This window comes from Mycetomoellerius zeteki, unplaced genomic scaffold (assembly GCF_001594055.1).
Source record: "Mycetomoellerius zeteki isolate Tzet28-1 unplaced genomic scaffold, Tzet1.0 scaffold81, whole genome shotgun sequence".
NCBI classification, from domain to species: domain Eukaryota; kingdom Metazoa; phylum Arthropoda; class Insecta; order Hymenoptera; family Formicidae; genus Mycetomoellerius; species Mycetomoellerius zeteki.
Genome location: NW_017257841.1, coordinates 208728 through 223886, shown reverse-complemented (window position 1 = coordinate 223886; position 15159 = coordinate 208728). Strand labels below are relative to the sequence as shown.

General features: G+C 37.3%; 2 protein-coding genes across 2 annotated transcripts in view; one reads left to right on the top strand and one right to left on the bottom strand.

The window, feature by feature from the left end:
- The first annotated feature begins 2691 nt into the window (after positions 1-2691).
- Positions 2692-4301, top strand: LOC108729894 (protein-lysine N-methyltransferase EEF2KMT). Its single transcript, XM_018459248.1, has 5 exons — positions 2692-2849; positions 2941-3084; positions 3173-3361; positions 3492-3987; positions 4067-4301. The coding sequence occupies exons 1-5, from the start codon at positions 2733-2735 to the stop codon at positions 4171-4173; spliced, it is 1053 nt and encodes a 350-aa protein (XP_018314750.1). The 5' UTR covers positions 2692-2732; the 3' UTR covers positions 4174-4301.
- A 56-nt stretch (positions 4302-4357) lies between these two features.
- Positions 4358-15159, bottom strand: part of MICAL-like (protein) — an 85576-nt gene continuing 74774 nt past the window's right edge. The window contains 9 exon segments of the mRNA XM_018459250.1: positions 4358-4598; positions 4669-4781; positions 4862-5090; positions 5166-5301; positions 5460-5795; positions 5975-6200; positions 6276-7399; positions 7401-7598; positions 8011-8322. Coding sequence (XP_018314752.1) covers positions 4411-4598; positions 4669-4781; positions 4862-5090; positions 5166-5301; positions 5460-5795; positions 5975-6200; positions 6276-7399; positions 7401-7598; positions 8011-8322 — 2862 coding nt within the window. The 3' untranslated portion in view covers positions 4358-4410.

Below are 15159 nucleotides of genomic sequence, written 5' to 3'. Positions count from 1 at the left end.
TTCTTTTTAGCTGAACTTTTGCACTAGTTCATCTTTCTTCCTTTTCTCTTCAGGAGGAAAGAAGAAGAAGAAAGATGAACTGGTGCAAAAGTTCAGCCAAAAAGGACAGGGCCTCTATTCTCGAAAAGTATCGCAGTTACGAAAAACTAGGGAAATACTATAACATGCGTTACATATATTATAGCATTCCCCTAGTTTTTCGTACGCGATACTTTTCAAAAATAGGAGCCCTGAGCCCCTATTCTTGAAAAGAAACGTATATGAAAAACTAGGGAAATTCTACAATATTCGTAACGTACATTACAGTATTCCTTTAGGTTTTCGTATACGTTTCTTTTCAAGAATAGGGACCCAGGTCTCATAATTCAGCTAGCAATCCATCAACAACTGTCAGTAGGCCTGTAAAACAGTCATAGAAACAGCGCTCTTGAGAGAAATCATGCCGACCTTTTTCCTGTTACCATCGAAATCGTCTGTATACTACCACCAGCACATCCATTTTCAGTTTGGGAACTACGTGACTACGTACATTTTCTGACATTATCGATAAAATCATATCGTCGAAAGTAGATGTGGTTTGTGTTTGTACTAAATCCTCAGAAGCGTGCCGACTATCCATAGGAAGGATAGTTTAATGAGTTCTAAAACGAAAATTTTAATTTCGCATCTCCTACATATGTAATACGGGGTCTACAATAGAAGTCGTAGCAGTCGTAGGGTCAATTTTCTACGACTTAAGACCTTACGACCGCTATGACTTCTATCGTAGACTCCGCATAAATAAAAGTTGTTGAATTTTAATAAACGAAATTGAATATTCAAACAAGTTAACTGTAAATTTTGTTTATAATATTTATCTTATAATATCTTATAAAATTACAAAGTTATGGACGGAATCCATAGACGTTGCTCAAGATTCGAGATGGACTTAAGTTAGTGTATGAACCAATCAGAGAGCCGTATTAGTATCTTTAGATATTGCTTAAGATTAAGACCAGACCATGGATTCCGGCCTTAATCTCAAGCAATGTCTTAAGATGCTAATACGGCTCTCTGATTAGTTTATGCACTAGCTTAAGTCCATCTCGAATCTTGAGCAACGTTTAGGCCAGAATCAGACTATGCATTGAAGACTGAGATCGAAGATTGAAGATTGAAATTTGACCAATGAGGGCAAAGGAATTTTAGCTCCTATTGTTTTGATTGGTCAAATTTCAATCTTTCAATCTTCAATCTCAATCTTCAATGCCTAGTCTGATTCCGGCCTTACACGCATTCTACAATAAGAGCCAGTTCCACAACTCACGGTTAATTCTTAACCGAGGTTCAATTTGTTTCTCATCTCTTTTCAATTCTAAAATTAGAAAGAGACAATGAATAAGTTGAATCTCGGCTAAGAGTTAGTCCGGATCTACAATAGATGTTTTAAGACTTAAGCCGTAAGAAACTGACCAATTACAGTCGAATCCGAGGGGAATAATGGATTGTGATTCGTCCATTTCTTATGACTTAAGGCTTAAAACCCTATTGTAGATCCGGGGTTAACCATGAATTGTGGAACAGAGCCTAATGCTGGATTCACACTGCATCCGATTTTCGTCGTACGACGCTCAGAAAACCAATCAGAAAACAGGATTCCGATAATACGAAGCAAAATTCATCGAAATCCTGTTTTCTGATTGGTTGCAGAGCATCGTACGACGAAAATCGGATGCAGTGTGAATTCAGCATGTGCCATGGCCTTAAATGCTCTCTGAGTTGTACAAAACAGTCAGTGTTGCCAGTATGGGCGATTTATCGCAAATTGGGCTACTTTAAAGACCAATTTGCGACTGAAATTCGAAATTTGCGATTTGCGACTTTTTGGACTACCGATACTAATAATAACAAGCGAATTGGGCTATCTCTATTTATTTTGTAAAAAATTGCTTTTAGTACGGCAATCTTGAAAAATATAATTTTATACTAGTGTATTCAGAACGACTACTCACTGAGTCGGGCGGGCGCAATGAGTTCTTTCTTCTGATTGGCATATTCTGTTAGATCCTAAAATATAGACCAATCAAATGAAAGAGCTCACTGAATGCTCAATCAGCCGTTGTCATTCTGAATGCACCCATCGAGATCTGAAATTGACTTTGGAGACTTCTAGCAGACTGCTTCTAGTTCTGTGGTGAGAGTGCAAAACATCTAGCTCTGTTCCGATATTCACTGCCAGTACTGAAAATCTATAGTATACATATATTATAGATTTTCAGTACTGGCAGTGAATATCGAAACATAACCCTAGAGAATCTAGAAAATCTAGGAAATTTAGATAATTTGGGTTACCAACTACCAAGAGCCATGAATTAGGCGATTTGGGCTACCAACTACCACGAGCCATGAATTAAGGCCATCACACGTATAAAAATTTTAGTCGTAATCGTAAGGTCGCAAGTAAATCGACCAATCACAATCAAAATTACGATCTCGCATTTAAAAACGCTCGACTGTGATTGGCCGATTTGTTTGCGATCTTATGATTACAACTAAAATTTTTGTACGTGTGATGGCCTTTAGGCGACATTATTTTTTAAAATACTGGCAACACTGCAAAACACACAGTTTATTCCTCTCCTTATTTCTTTGATTGAGCGCAGCCCCTAAAGACATCTGGCAAAAAGTTACAACATGAAATTTTAACGATTTTCGCGCGTGTGTGATTCTGTAAAAACTTGTTTTTAAATCAAATGGATAGCATGGACAATAACGATATGAATCGCGATATTCGTATCGTAAATTCCATGATAAATTCTTTAACGAAGCAGTTTCTCTGCTGTACTGCATTAATTAAAATGGATTTTATAGTACATATATCAATTTTATATATACTTACACAATCTGTTACCACATTTTGTGATTATATAGCGAAAATTTGATAAAAGAAATTCCTTGCAGGTTTTGGAGGAATACAAAACTTATGACCTCAAATTAAACATTCAAAAACAAATTTTGGATAATACGATAAATAACGACTTAATCAAGCGATATCCGATAAAAACCTCATATCAGAAAGCATTTTTGAAATTATTTATGCAAAAGGTATATTTAAAATATCAAATGTGTAATTTGTTTTCACAGAGGTTAGAAGATATAGAATCACTTTCCTTATTTGTTATATGCGATTTAGATAGAAGAAAGTGGTAATGAAATTTATGATGATTTATATGCAGCATATTGTAGACTAATATCATTGCCAGATGAAGAATCTGTGCATTATCGCCATTTCTTAATACAAAATGGAACATTAAATTGTGTTACATTAAAGGAGAGCACAAACTTGATCTCTCAAGGAACTACAGGCTTGTGTAGTTGGCAGGTACTTATCTTTTAAAATATCTCTTTATAATTTCTAAACATTATTACAATTACTCAAATTGTTTAGGGAATATTCTTAAGAATTCCTTGAATTATATGTTTATATCAGTTGTAATCGTTACAATTGACAGGGTGCCATAGCATTGAGTCAATGGTGTATGGAAAACAAAGAACAGTTTTGTGGAAAAAAAGTATTAGAACTTGGCTGTGGAGTTGGATTGACTGGTATGAGTATAATTAGTGTATGTTCCCCGAAACAATATATTTTCTCAGATTGTCATCCAATAGTATTAGACATGTTGTGTGAGAATGTAAAACTCAATTTCTTATCGAATGAGCGAAGCGAATTGAATACATCTGATACGACGCCAAAGCTACAGTTGCAATTAAAATACGAGCAAACCAACATTCAAGTAATAGATTTGGAATGGAAGGATATTGATAAATATATGTCAGAAGATTCGTTGCAACTCGACATAATTATTGCCGCTGATATTCTATATGACAGCAACTCATTCAGTGCATTAACATTGGGATTAAAGCGCCTCTTAGCATCAAACAATTATGCTATTTTCGCTGCAACAATTCGTAATGAAGATACTGTTTCACAGTTTTTGGAACATTTAGGTATTTTGATTGTAATTTACGTTTGCTAAATTAAAAATTGAGAGATGATCTAAATACCAATAAATAGAATTTGTTTTAGGAAATTATGATCTTGCTTTTGAAGAATGCAGTTTGCCACGATGGACTATGTCGATAGAATTGATTTACGCGCCTGTTCGGATATTGAAGATTTTTCAGAAAATTTGACAAAAGTTTTACTGTGATATTGCTAATTCATCTGTAATTAAACAAATAGTTTATTTAATTACAAATAACACAATTAGGAAGCAATTAGGAGCAATTAAACGGGCGATTTTATTAATAATCTTAGCATAAATTCCTATATATATAAATAACAGGTGTTAAAAATATATATAAAAGTATTAAATATGAAATATTTTCTACATCTATATCGTAATCGTTAACTGTTAACACTATCGCAACTCAAAACCATTTTCTTTTGCCATGGCGTTTGAGTTTCACCTCAGTCTCGTCCACATCCTTGTCGGCATCTTTTTTTGTGGTCTTTTTCAACTTCTTTTCTTTTACTTTCTCCTTTATTTTTCCTTTTTTTGTTTTCCCTGCATTAGAAAAATCGTTGCCTTTGCTTGCCAGTTCGTTCTTATTCCTCGCTAAGATGAATGACAATTTAAATAAAAGCTTACATCATATTTTGTATTAATACATCATCACATTACTTACCAGCGAATAAACCCATATGTTTATTTATGCTTTTATCCTCTTCTACCTCTCTTCGACGATCCATCTCTAAACATTCGACAATTTCGTTTCTTCTCTCTACGATTTCTACTAACCTAAAGAAAAACAAAAACATGTAATTACATGTTTATATGCTCTATTAACATTTTATTAAAGTTTTTTTTTTCTAAAATACCTTTGTATCAATGCTTCTTCCCTCTGTTTGTCGAAGTCCGTTTTAGTAGCTTCTGGTTGGCACATGAGACATCGTATTTGATATTCTACTTCAACATGTTCCTCCTCTAATCTTTGTTGCCTCCGTAGTAACATCAATTCGGCCTGTCTCCTGAACAACTCATTCTTTTCGTTTACTAATGCGAACAATTCTAAAACCAATTCCTCCACATCTGTACCGAGTGACGAATCTATCAATTAAATTAAATGTTAATTATACATTTTTATAATACATTGTTTTCTTATTTATTGCGGGCATTCCTTACCGTCTGTTCTAGGTCCGGATTCGCATTTATCTCGTATCAACTGTTCCAATCGCACGCCTTGTCTTTCTAAGCCTTGCTGTTGTAATTCTATTTCATCTAATTCTAATTTCACGTCTTTCATAGATATTACTTTAATCTGTAATTAAAAATAATATAATCTCGTCTCTTATTTACTCCTTCAAAAATTTAATTTATCAAAAATTTTAATTTTAATATATTAAAAAAATTATGCGAAAAAAAATCTGTATAAAGTTTATGTAACAAACATGCTTTACGATAGAAGATAGGATCTACCTTTCTCCTATGCGGAATTGGTCGCGGTGGGGCGGGACCCTTTTTCCTCTTCCACTTTCCTTGCACGCTTTTATCAGTGTAAGAGGACATATAGGAGGAATCGGTGCATGAGATACTGCTCAAACTCTGTCTGTTTCGATTCGCCTCGTCTTTGTTTGTCTTTTGATCTTCCCACATATTCAAGTTACGATCATCATCACGAAGCTTGATTATAGGAGACTCATCTAAACTTAATGCTTTGCCAATCGATATGTTACAAGGTGTGCTGGTTGGCATTGGCGGTGGAGGAGCCGGCTTGGTTTTTCGAGCTCGTGGCGTTGTGCGAGGTGATGAATCCTTTACCGCGAGAGAGAATCGAATGATGAATGCTTTCTTTTTTGAGATTTATAATATGTTTTATAATGTATATATAATAATATATATATTATATAATAAATTTTTTTAGTGTCAAATCTAAGATGATAGACTAAAAATAATTAAATCCAAAAACAGAAACGATACGTCTTAAGACTTACGTGATACGAGGGTAATGTGCTATTATGCGATTTGAGTATAGGCGATTCGTGCTGATTAGCTGGAAACAATTCTTTCACGACCGGTGGCTGCGGCGCAGGTTTTTTCTTCCTGTACGTTCCACCGGGAGTTGTAGTTGATTCAGAGCTGGTTAAGGAACTATTAGACGCGTACAAGCCTCCACGATCTAAGTCGACTCTCCGTACAACATTTACTTCGGAAGTAGTCCTGTGTATATGATAAAAAAAATTGTCGCGATACACTTTTGCATACATTTATTTGCTGAAATAAAGTAAAACGTACTTGATGGTACGCGGTTTCGGTACAGGCACATTTCCAGATGGTGTTCTATCTCGTCTTTCCTCGTCGCTACCGTGTTCCTCTTCCTCGTCGCTCCAGAATGGATTAAGATTAATTTGTGGCGCCGCGAGGACCCGCTTTGTCATAGACGTTCCTCGATTCTCCGGTTTATTTCTTATCGCCGGTTTTGGCGGTTCTGGCTCTTCGATATCTTCATCTTCGCTGTCGAATGGATTAGTCGACACTTTATTGTTTTTAGAGCTGTTTATCACAGTCCGTAGTTTATCCTCCTCTGCGGCGTTGTCTTCTTCATCGCTCTTGAAAGGATTCAAGTCTTCTGGATAATTCCCATTATCACTTAAATTGATGCCTTTCGCGGTCAGCACGCTGCTTCCCATGGCATTCTCGTAATCCTCATCCATCTTATTGTTTTCGAATCGTTCATTCTCGATCTTCGTAAAGTTGTCTTTTCGTCTTTCAATACTTTGAACTTTTGCGCTATTCTCGTGCGGTTTATCTTTATTAAGACGATCTTCGTTATTCACTCGTACAAAGTCTTTCGAAAAGTTCTCCTCATTATTTGTAATCTTCGAGTCTTCTTTTTGCTGTTTGCCGACATTCTCGAAGCTGTCTTTATGTTCATATTTTTCAGTATTTTTAATTATTGAGTCTTCCTCGAGCCTCTTTTCCGGTCGTTCTTCCTCATTCGCTGAAAGAACATCCGGTGACAGGTCCCAGGAGTCGCCTTGAACCATTGTGATATTCTGAGCCATTGGATTTCTTTTCTTGCTTTGATCCGTTCCATCGACGTGATCCCTTTTGTCCCGACTCTCAAACATTTGAAGTCTCTTTTGAACCAATGACAATCTTGTTTCGGGATTGGCACGTTCACCGGCGCATCCTGGCGACTCTTTGGTATTATCCTCTCTTCTCTGCTTACCTATGTCATGGAATGAAATGGCAGTCGATCGCTGATCCTTGTCGCTCCTAATATCTAAGCTATTTAACGCGCTATGTACATCGTATCGCTCAATGTTAGACTCCTCCATATCTGGGGAATCCGTTACAGAGCTATGGGATTCCTCCTCTTCCTCCTCCCCTTCCTCCTCTTCCTCCTCCTCTTCATTCCTCGTCGGCGTCGGGGAAGGCCGAGCCGATCCTGCTGTTTGTTTCCTGACGATGATCCGAATCGCTTTTCGTGCTCGCGAATGTATCCTTCGCGGTAGACTCGAACTTTTCGGAAAGAAGATGACTGGTCATGAAGCTCTTGCGCATTTGCGACGTATGAGAAATCAAATCGGGTACCGCTGCGTTCTCCAGTACACTCTGCACACACAATAAAGCTTCATCAATTAATAAACGGCTACTTTGTTTGTCGGGGTGAGTCACTTATCAAATTATATATTTTGTCAAATAAAAAAATTTTTTCATTTATAATAAAGTTAACTCTTAACAGATTTACTACATCAAGTCTGTCAATTTGTTATTTGATTCATCTCTTGCACACAAAGGAGTGACTAATATATATTATGTATTTGCCGAGGAGGACTCCAAAGTGAGTTAAAACGTCTAATTTTTTGGAATAAAGAAGTGGAAAAAGGAGAAAAAAAAATCTTCATTTGCGTATCATCAACAACGCTGTACTCTCATTCGCCCGGTGTAATCCCTACTATTGTCTTCATCAATTAACTTTTCTTCAGCGCGAATACTTATTCAAATTTAAAACGCAAAAACTGACCTTTCTCTCCGTTTTCTCTTCGTCGCTAAGCGGTCTCGGTTCATTCTTCTCTCTTTCTGTGTCGGACATCGTCGACTCGGCGTACTTGTGGCGCACGCTGTCAGTCTCCTCTTCGTCCGGACACGTCTCGCAGCAGTACTGGCCTTCCTCGGTCTCGTAGTAATTGCCCGGCGTCAGCTGGTTGCAGCAACGGGCGCACCGGAAGCAGGTACGATGATAAGGAGCGCGCGCTATCAGCAGCTTCTCCGCCAGGAAGACCGGTAACCCGCATGCGGCGCACGGATCCCTCCGCATCCCCAGACGCGACCCCACCTGCGTTATCAGGTCGAACATATCGAGGCATTCGTTATTATTCTTTTATCTATTATTTCTAGCATAGCAAGGTGAGCGTGATTTTATGCAAACTCCATATCACCACTATCACTACCATCACCGTTTAATCGGAGACTTGAACAATCACTCTATAAATTAGTTAATTAGTTTTCGCATACGCTTATAATTACTACGAAATCGAAGCGATACTCATTGTCATAAATTGTTAAAATGCATGAACTTTTATATGGCGCGAAATTTGATATAACGACGTTATCACTATTGCGGAAATCGTTTTTCTCCGTCGGTCGGAAAAGCGTACAACTGGAGATAAATATTGGCAAATTGTAGGTCGCGCATTTGTAACGAGCCATTGGATATCGAGCTACTTGTGTGTCGGGTCTTTTACACAGCTAGCGAATTTCCACAATAGAGGCGGCCGGCCATACATCTCTTGTATTATCGTTGTATACATCTAGTGTCCGGTGAATCCAATAATAATGCATCGGATCGGTGTGTGACTTCTATACAGAGCGTGCTACACGGGTAGTACGTTACGTATGTCATGCAGCTGTAATAATGAGAACGTTTGCTTTGCGAACGGGATAAGAAAAGAATGGCGTCAAATCTTTGTCGCGGAAAAATGAAATGCGCATCATTCGGAACTGGGATTGAAAGGGACGGCGATTGCGTGTCGAATATTCTTTCTAGAATTCCCTTTTGAACTCGCAAAGTATTGACGTAAGGACGTAGAAAGATTCTGTGAAATTCTTTGTGCTAGAAACATTCGGAGGTACATATATTGAACAATTTTTACGATATTCCAATATACAGACGTTTTATTGAGCACTATTTTGATATTATATGACAGAAATATTGATTCAATGTATAACGTAAAAGATCTAAAGAAATCTCTCTCTTCCTCCCTCTCTCTCTCTCTCTCTCTCTCTTTCTTCCTTTGTGTAGACACGTAGTAATTATGAAAAATTCATTACCCATTTATTTATTATGCACTATATGTAAATGAGACTCATGAAGGAGAACTGATTTAATTAAAAAGCGACGAATTATAATCAAATTATAGGGGAAGGTGGTGTACCTTTGACCAATTTTGACATTTTTTCTTGTGCAAGTTGTATTTTGATGTCTAAAAATTATAAAAAATTCTAAAGTATTCTTTGAAGTGTTGACAGTAACATATACTTTTTATAGATTTAAATTGTTATGTTTTGTATATCTTTTTTTACAATAGAAAAAAGTTGAATTTTGATCAAAGATACAACACCCATGTTGTACCTCTGACCAGGGAGTGTTGTACCTTTAACCAATGTATAAAATGTGTGTATAAAGATAAGATATTCAACAAAAGTTTAATTTTATTTATATTTTTATATTTTTAATGTCTTTTTACACCATATACAACTTTATATATAAAATATATAAAAATAAACTGCCATATAAAGACGCGATTTTCGTTTTTGCATGAAACGATTGAATCTGGCAAAAATAGTATCCTTCGTTCATTTCATTCAATATGGCGTCTAATGAGCATAATTTTATTAACATTGGAGGTGAGATAGCTAAACTAAATGATTATCCGACGTCGTATTGACTGGTCAAAGGTACACCGCTTGCATACAATATCAGTTACTGGTTAAAGGTACAACGCTTGCTTACTTTCTATTTGTTATTACTTTTATAAATTATAGGTTAAGATTGACAGTATTAAGTTTTAAATAATTTTTTCTGAACATCTATTTAATATTTTAGACAATTTCAACATAAGACAGAATACATATACAACATTTTATGAGATTAAAAAGCGTCTTGAAATTACTTCATTCGAACGCTTGAAAACAATAAATGATTTTTCGCAGGAGTATAATTCTATTCATTGTTATAATTATAAGTTATAAAACACCTCTGGTACTCGTACTACAAACTACATATTTTTACTTTTAAAAATATCCAATAGATTTTTTATAAATTCAAATGGTTAAAGGTACAACCGGTCAAAGGAACACCATGTTCCCCTACAGTAAAAAACATTTTGTATTTATGTTAAAACGAATCCTTGTTAAAATTTTTGTGTTGAATTTTTAACATATCTGAGTTTTAATTGAGCGCGAGTGTGGCATAGCAGACAGCGCACTGGTCTATCATGCCAGAGGTCCCGGATTCGATTCCAGTAGGAACCAAAATATTTACGCTCGTGTTTCCTCTTGAAAAAAACTAGCAACCTCCCGAGAGTATCCTTGCCCACAGAAACACCTCTCGTAAATTCGCCGTTCGGAACCGGCATTAAAACTGTAGGTCCCATATGCTCGTAGCAATTGAATAATCAGCGTGCGCACCACAAGCATATGAGAGACGTGTAACACAGGCCAGAGGCCTAATGTAAGAAGAAGAAGAGTTTTAATTTAACATATAATGTGATTGTGTTATTTGAATAATGTGTTAAATTAAAATTTAACATTTTTTCTTAGTGTTAAAATAACACAATTTATAAGTAAGTAAACAAATAACATAAAATAACAATGTAGCTTTAAAACATAAATTCTAAGAATAAATGAATAAAATGTGTTAATTCAAAATATTATAAATGTTAATTTTATTGAAGAAATATGTTCTGTACAATTAGTTATATATTTTATATGTAAAAAGATTTATAGATATTTTGTGTTATTTTCTCTTTGTAACAATAAATATCTGTTAAATCTATATATTGCATATGTTAAATATCATAAGCCTAAACTAAAAATGTAAAAATAGCATCTAATTTCAGTTAAATTTAACATTATAAATGTGTCAATTTAACATAAAATTTGTTTATAAATTGTGTCAAAGTATTACGCTTCTTGTGTTAATTTTTTACATAATATTTGTGTTACTTTCTAACATATTCATCTTATGTTAAATTAACACAAAAATTTGGGTGGACTGTTTGGGACATGTGAGATGTGTTAAAAACACAAAACTTTTTATACTGTGTACGTATCTTCGAGTATTTTTCGTCGCGTCATTCTTTCGTGAGGACTAAAGTCCATACGCTAATTCTTCTCGCTGAAAAATTGCACGGATGATAGGTTGCTAACCGCAAGATCGATCTCCCATTAAACTTTCATCGACGCCACGTGCATGAGTTTTCCATAGGCGGTTAAATAAAGCGGCGATCGATCGCGGGTTAGTACAACAAAAAAAATTCGCTTCACGATTTCCATCGCGATCGCTTTCTATTCACATATTACTCAAATAAACATTACGTTATCGTAGATATATCGATTACCATAAATGCATTATTAAACGTAACGTTATCGCAAGCTTATCGAGAATTGATGAATGTACAAGTGTATTCGTAAAGTGATTAATCGCGACTATTTAAAAGGAAATGCATCGAAAAAAAATTGTGCTATTACCGAAACACTGATCGACACGGCGTCTTACATCGACGATTTCGCAGGGGTACAAATGTCGCGTTCAAATATCGATTTTCGAGCGGCGTTAAGCGCTTGATTAATTAATTTGATCGGTGATAAGCGCAATGTTATTATGTGCAACCGTATTTGCTCGTCGCCGATGCGATACTGTTGACGATGTGTCGTTTCAATCGTTTGTGGCTTCATTGAAAATCCGGACAGTGTTAAGGTAAATTTTTACGAGCTGCTTAAACAGGTTGTTTCAGCGACAAAAAAGGATCACGTGGTCAAAATTGACGAATATTAAGCGTCCATTTTGATCACGTGATTCTTTTGTCGCTGAAACAGCCGATTTGAGCAGCTCGTGAAAATTTACCTTTAGGCTAATATTACATTTGTCGTACGACAAATTTTTCAAGCGTGTTAATTGACCGCAGGACAAAGAGATCCGAGAATCTTTTTCCTGCAGCCAATCAATGAGCTCGAAAAGCTTGTCGTACGACAAAAAACGGACGCATGTAATATTGGCCTTATTCCTCTCGTCGCGCTTCTCTCTCTCTCTCTCTCTCTCTCTCTCTCTCTCTCTCTTTCCTCAGTCACTTACGTTTGTGTGCAATACTGCGCACGACTATCATCTCATGTATTCTTTTTTTATATCCTCGATTTGATCATTTTTTCTAAGTTTCTCAATTTGAAGTTCGTTTTTTTTATACTTTTACTTTATATATATATATATAATTATTTTTGCTTTTCTTCTCTTTTTAACATTTATATCTTTTTTGTAAAATGCTTTATTTTTTCTTGATTATTTGTTTGTTTTTGTACATATTTTTTTCGCCACACATTTCCACTTTGCTTTTATAATTGTAAGATTCTAGAGGGCTTGCCCTAGAACACCAATAAATGTACTATCTCTCTTTTTTCCTTCTCTCTCTCTCTCTCTCTCTCTCTCTCTCTCTCTCTTTCTCTCTCGAACTTCGCGCACCGTACTCGCCATAGAATTACTGATGTGCGTGAGAGTTAATCTCCTTAATTAAAAACCTTTGTCTCGGCAGAATGAAACTGAGAGCGAATTTTCGACATTCTCTTACCGTTCCTGCGTAGTACGATGGGAAACGTAAATGACGATCCAACTGCGTGGAACTCGCGATAGAGGCTGCTGACCGCGCGTCCGATTCCTATTGCGTGCGTGCGTGCGTGCGTGCGTGCGTGCGCGCGTGCGTATGCATCGAGTACACGCAACGAATGGCAATGACATATAAATAGAACGTCGCGCTCCGGCGAGTCGCCGCTCGTGATTAATTACCTTCCTCAGCGTTCACTCGGCTTTGTCATGTATAGATACATACATATATTTACGAATGAAATAAATGCAACTATTGACGAGGTGATCGAGCTTTCAACTTGCAATTAGACGCGCGCGAGAGTCCCTCCATTCACGTCCCAAAATATACCACGGATTACGACGGACGTTCCCGGGTGGCCGCTTCCTGTGTCGGAATTCATCGGTCGAAGGCTCGCGATCGCGGGCCACTCTCCGGCGAGGTTGTGGCAAGACCGATTCCGGGCGACAATTCTGGAATAGCGCGAGGCGTCGTCGTCGACAGATTGATGGTGATCGATCGTTTTCCGAATCGATTTTCTCGGTCGGTACTTTAACGCGAGCGAAGACGCAAGAGTGCAACGTGTCAGTATATAATTGTACGTTTATTCCGACAGAGCGACGGTAGTCTTCGATCGCGGGAAACATGACGGAACTTCCGCGACGACGATTCGTACCTCTGCAACTCGTTGAAATTTGCAATGCTTTCACGGCTGCTCCCCGTCAAACAGTTCGCGCCACACGAATTTGTTCTCCAGCGAGAAGGAAGCGCAAACAGATCCCGTCGACTGGGGACGAGACGACAATCCACATCTCTAAGCATTATGTTGTAAAATAAAAAAAAAGAACGTAAAATGTATGGTGAATAACGCCACACCGCTCGTCAGTCGTTAGCTAGCATGACACGAGGAAACGTAACAATTTCTACGAGTAGCAATAAGACATTCCCGTGCAGAGTCAAGTAGAGCCTGCGTGAGCTTCGCAAACTTACTTCTTTTTCTTCCGCCTCCTTTTGGAATCCAGTCTGACTGCTACTTCTACTTCTACGTTTCTTTTTTCGTCCTCAAAGGAAGGGGAAAAAAATAATCCAACGGATGTAAATCTCCCGTCTTTTCCAAATCACACCGTGTGTTATCTAGTGATCGCGCTGTATGTGTTTGTGTGTGTGCATGCCAGCATGCAGTTACCCAACAACGATCAACCATAGGCAAGCAAAAACAATAACGACAAAGCGGAATTACCTTCTAGCAGAATATTTCAGGTTTATATTGCCCCATTAAGTCCAAGCTTTCCTCCTGGAGAACAAAAATATAAACGATGAGAGATTGGGATTGACACAAACGTTTCGGTGCGACGACGAGCGACACTTCCCGGGGAACTTTGACTTGACACGCGGATCGTTCAGTCAGACGCAATACTTACTCTACGTGCAACACATTTGCTTCCGTTATTTTATTAATTCTTCTCTTATTTTGAACTTCGCCTAGAATAAGTTCACCGAATAGCTTTTACAGAGAATTTGTTTTTTCCCGGGAGATCAGGGTTTGAATCCCGGTTGAGGTAGTTTTTCGCAATAAATTAAATTATTTACAATTCTTAACATTACTTAGATTAACATCAAATTACTAGTATCCTTCTAATATGCCTATTAGCATCAAAATTATTGAATTTCTTGTCAATTTAGTATGTGATATACTATTCTAGTCCTGTTCAAGATTGCGTTTCGAGACCAAAGAAGATTTCAGTGTGCAGTTTTGCAGATTTGGATATCTACGTAATTTTTTACATCGAAATATTTAAGCTAGATTCGCTTTCACTGAATATAGGATCTTATTCAATTTCTCTTATTCAATTTGATTTCTTTCGTTCCATACCAACAAGATAGATAGTCCGCGTTGTCTTGCATAAGCCTACTATCCGTGGGTTTATGCCGTGTGACTCACGCGTGTCAGCTTTAACTATGGCAGGCGGTTATGCGAATCGTAATGAACGAAACTCGACCCACGCAAGAACGGATATTCCACGTCGTACGCACGACTCGTTCCTTCGTTCCTTTTCGACGAACCGGGCCGGGAATTAAGACTTGTTAAAACTATGTTTCTTGCTTTGATCTTTCGACAACTTTGCGAGATCAGTCGTGGCGTGAAGCACCAGGCAGACTGACTGACGGATCCCCGAACGAGGAAATTGCGGCATTGGGTCGAGCTTCGAAGCGAGCGGACGAAGTCCACGATAGAAGCGATTAATGCGAACTTGATACGCACACGGTATCTCAGAAACAACCGGAATTTCGTAATATATATGTCGCGCCATTGACTG

Excerpts from the sequence above, each read along its gene's own strand:
- LOC108729894 (XM_018459248.1), top strand. The coding sequence starts at position 2,733 with ATGGATAGCATGGACAATAACGATATGAATCGCGATATTCGTATCGTA. Across the intron at positions 3,085-3,172 it reads TGAAATTATTTATGCAAAAG|ATAGAAGAAAGTGGTAATGA; the intron begins GTATATTTAAAA and ends TATGCGATTTAG. Across the intron at positions 3,362-3,491 it reads CAGGCTTGTGTAGTTGGCAG|GGTGCCATAGCATTGAGTCA; the intron begins GTACTTATCTTT and ends TACAATTGACAG.